The sequence below is a fragment of the Salpingoeca rosetta genome, assembly GCF_000188695.1.
Source record: "Salpingoeca rosetta unplaced genomic scaffold supercont1.17, whole genome shotgun sequence".
NCBI classification, from domain to species: domain Eukaryota; class Choanoflagellata; order Craspedida; family Salpingoecidae; genus Salpingoeca; species Salpingoeca rosetta.
Window position 1 is genome coordinate 811,205 of NW_004754917.1, and position 2,500 is coordinate 813,704.

At 56.1% G+C, this 2,500-nt stretch overlaps 1 protein-coding gene across 1 annotated transcript in view; it reads left to right on the top strand.

Annotated features, from left to right (window-relative positions):
* The first annotated feature begins 268 nt into the window (after window positions 1–268).
* PTSG_06881 (succinate dehydrogenase) overlaps window positions 269–2,500 on the top strand; it is a 2,911-nt gene continuing 679 nt past the window's right edge. Inside the window, exons 1-8 of the mRNA XM_004992223.1 lie at window positions 269–349; window positions 579–653; window positions 932–990; window positions 1,148–1,291; window positions 1,573–1,648; window positions 1,857–1,970; window positions 2,149–2,277; window positions 2,479–2,500. The exon at window positions 2,479–2,500 is cut by the window's right edge and continues 74 nt beyond it. Coding sequence (XP_004992280.1) covers window positions 308–349; window positions 579–653; window positions 932–990; window positions 1,148–1,291; window positions 1,573–1,648; window positions 1,857–1,970; window positions 2,149–2,277; window positions 2,479–2,500 — 661 coding nt within the window. The 5' untranslated portion in view covers window positions 269–307. The remainder of the gene's footprint in view (window positions 350–578; window positions 654–931; window positions 991–1,147; window positions 1,292–1,572; window positions 1,649–1,856; window positions 1,971–2,148; window positions 2,278–2,478) is intronic.

The window sequence follows — 2,500 nt, forward strand, 5'->3', positions numbered from 1 at the left end:
CCGCCCGAGCGAGGTGTGTGTATATGCGAGATGTGCGAGCGCAAGGGGCGTAGAGAGTGGAGAGTGTGCTGCAACAACGCGCGATGATGGTGAGGGTGTGTGTGTGTGTGTGTGTGTGTGTGTGTGTGTGTGTGTGTGTGTGTGTGTGTGTGTGTGTGTGTGTGTGTGTGTGTGTGTGTGTGACAGGTGAGAGGGAACACACACGGGTTAGCTGTCGAGAACTCAGTCATCTCCTGCGTTGCCGACTCTTGTGTATGTGTGCATGTGCAGAGACGTTTGCAGAGAAACTTGAGAACAAGCAAGAACCATGCTGTCTCGTGTTGTCGCAGCCCGCGGGCTGCTTGCTCAGGTGCGTGTGTGTGTGTGTGTGTGTGTGTGTGTGTGTGTGTGTGTGCGCGTGCGGGTTTGTCTGCCTGTTTGTCTCTCTGTCTCTCTGTCTCTCTGTCTCTCTGTCTCTCTGCGTCTGTGAGAGCTGTCAAGCCGCGTCAGCATCAGCCTCCTCCTCAACCGACTTCCCGTCTTCTTGCTTCTCTGGGACGCGTTGCCGCTCATCACCACCATCAACACCACACACGCAGACGCCCGTGCTGACGGCCGTCCGGTGCTCCAGCACCAAGACCCCTTTGATGAAGAAGTTCTCCATCTACCGCTGGGTGAGTGCAAGAGAGAGAGAGAGAGAAGGGGGGTAGAGACAGCAAAAGAAAGAAAGAGAGAGAGAAAGAGAGGGGGGAAGAGAGAAAAGGCAATAGACATCCGCACATGCAAACACACACAAACACACACACATCCACGCGCAGATGATGTATCCGCAACGTATGTTGTCAACAAAACCGAACCATAGCACCAGTTGTCTCTTGCCCTCACCACAAAGATGCGTGCGTGATTGCGCTTTCTCTTTTCTCTCTTTGCTTCCCTCTTTCTCTAACTTCAGGACCCGGAGAAGCCCGGTGACAAGCCCCACCAGCAGACCTACGAGATTGACCTGAACGAGTACGCCACTTGACGCCCTGCTGGTTGTGTGTGTGGGTGTGCGTGTGGGTGTGTGCGTGTCTGCTCACATGTACTCACCTTGCACCGTTAGTCGCCGTTCTCCATGCATGCATGCTCACGCGCACCCGCCTTGACGACGCTTTGTGCCGTTGCGTAGCTGCGGCCCGATGGTGCTTGATGCGCTCATCAAGATCAAGAACGAGGTCGACCCAACGCTGACCTTCCGCCGCTCCTGCCGTGAGGGTATCTGCGGCTCCTGCTCCATGAACATTGACGGCACCAACAACCTCGCCTGCCTCTGGTGCGTTGTGGGGTTGTGTGTGTGTGCGTGTGTGTGTGTGTGTGTGTACGTGTGTGTGTGTGTGTACGTGTGTGTGTACGTGTGCGTGCGCCTGCGCGCGTGTGTGAGTGAGAGTGAGAGTGAGAGTGTGTGTACACTTCTGCATGTGTTTTCCGTCCAAGTGTGCTTCTGGAGACTTTGTTGCATGTGTTCCCCCACTAAACACACTCTCAAGTCACACTCACACGCCATGTTCCCGCCTCCTGTCATCCTCGTCCCTACCACCACCACGACGAGCGCAGCCCCATCACCCGTGATGGCTCTGAGATGAAGATTCGCCCTCTGCCCCACATGTATGTCGTCAAGGACCTCGTCCCGGTATGTTCACTCTCTCCACACCTGCCACTTCTTGGCAACTCTTGCACGCGCGCGCACGCACGCATGCATGTGTTTGCACAAACCACAATGCCGCTTGCTTCCTCGCTGTTCCACCACCGAAACACCAAATGCTGCCACGCATCTCTCTGCTGCCGTTTCCAACCACCGCCTTGCTGCTGCTGCTGCTGCTGTTTTTTGTTGTGCGCAGGACATGACCAACTTCTACCAACAGTACAAGGCGATTGAGCCGTGGCTGCAGACGTCCAAGCAGCCCGAGGATGGCAAGGAGTTTCTCCAGTCCATCGCAGACCGCAAGAAGCTTGTGCGTTGAACGCGTGGGATGGGATAGGGGTGGGTGGGGAGTATCGTGGCCGTGCTTTCTGCCAACAACAGGTCACTACACACACACACACACACACACACACACATGCTCACACACGCATGCTCACCACCACTGTTTGTTTGACCGCATGTGCCCTGCTGCTGTTTACTGCCGTCAGGACGGCATGTACGAGTGCATCCTGTGCGCGTGCTGCAGCACGTCGTGCCCTTCGTACTGGTGGAACGGTGACAAGTACCTCGGCCCCGCCGCCCTCATGCAGGCCCGCCGCTGGATGGCCGACTCTCGCGTACGTCTGTGTGTGAGTGTGTATGTGTGTGTGTATTTGTGTGAGTGTGTGTGTGTGTGATAGTGTGATAATCCTTTCACGCGCGCTGTTTTGCTGTTGTCGCCTGCTCACCTCACACAACCTAACCTCACACCACCTCACCTCACGTCACCTCACCACACCACACCACGCCACCTCTCCTTGTCCCTGACTTCTTTGTAGGATGAGCGCAAGACGGAGCGCA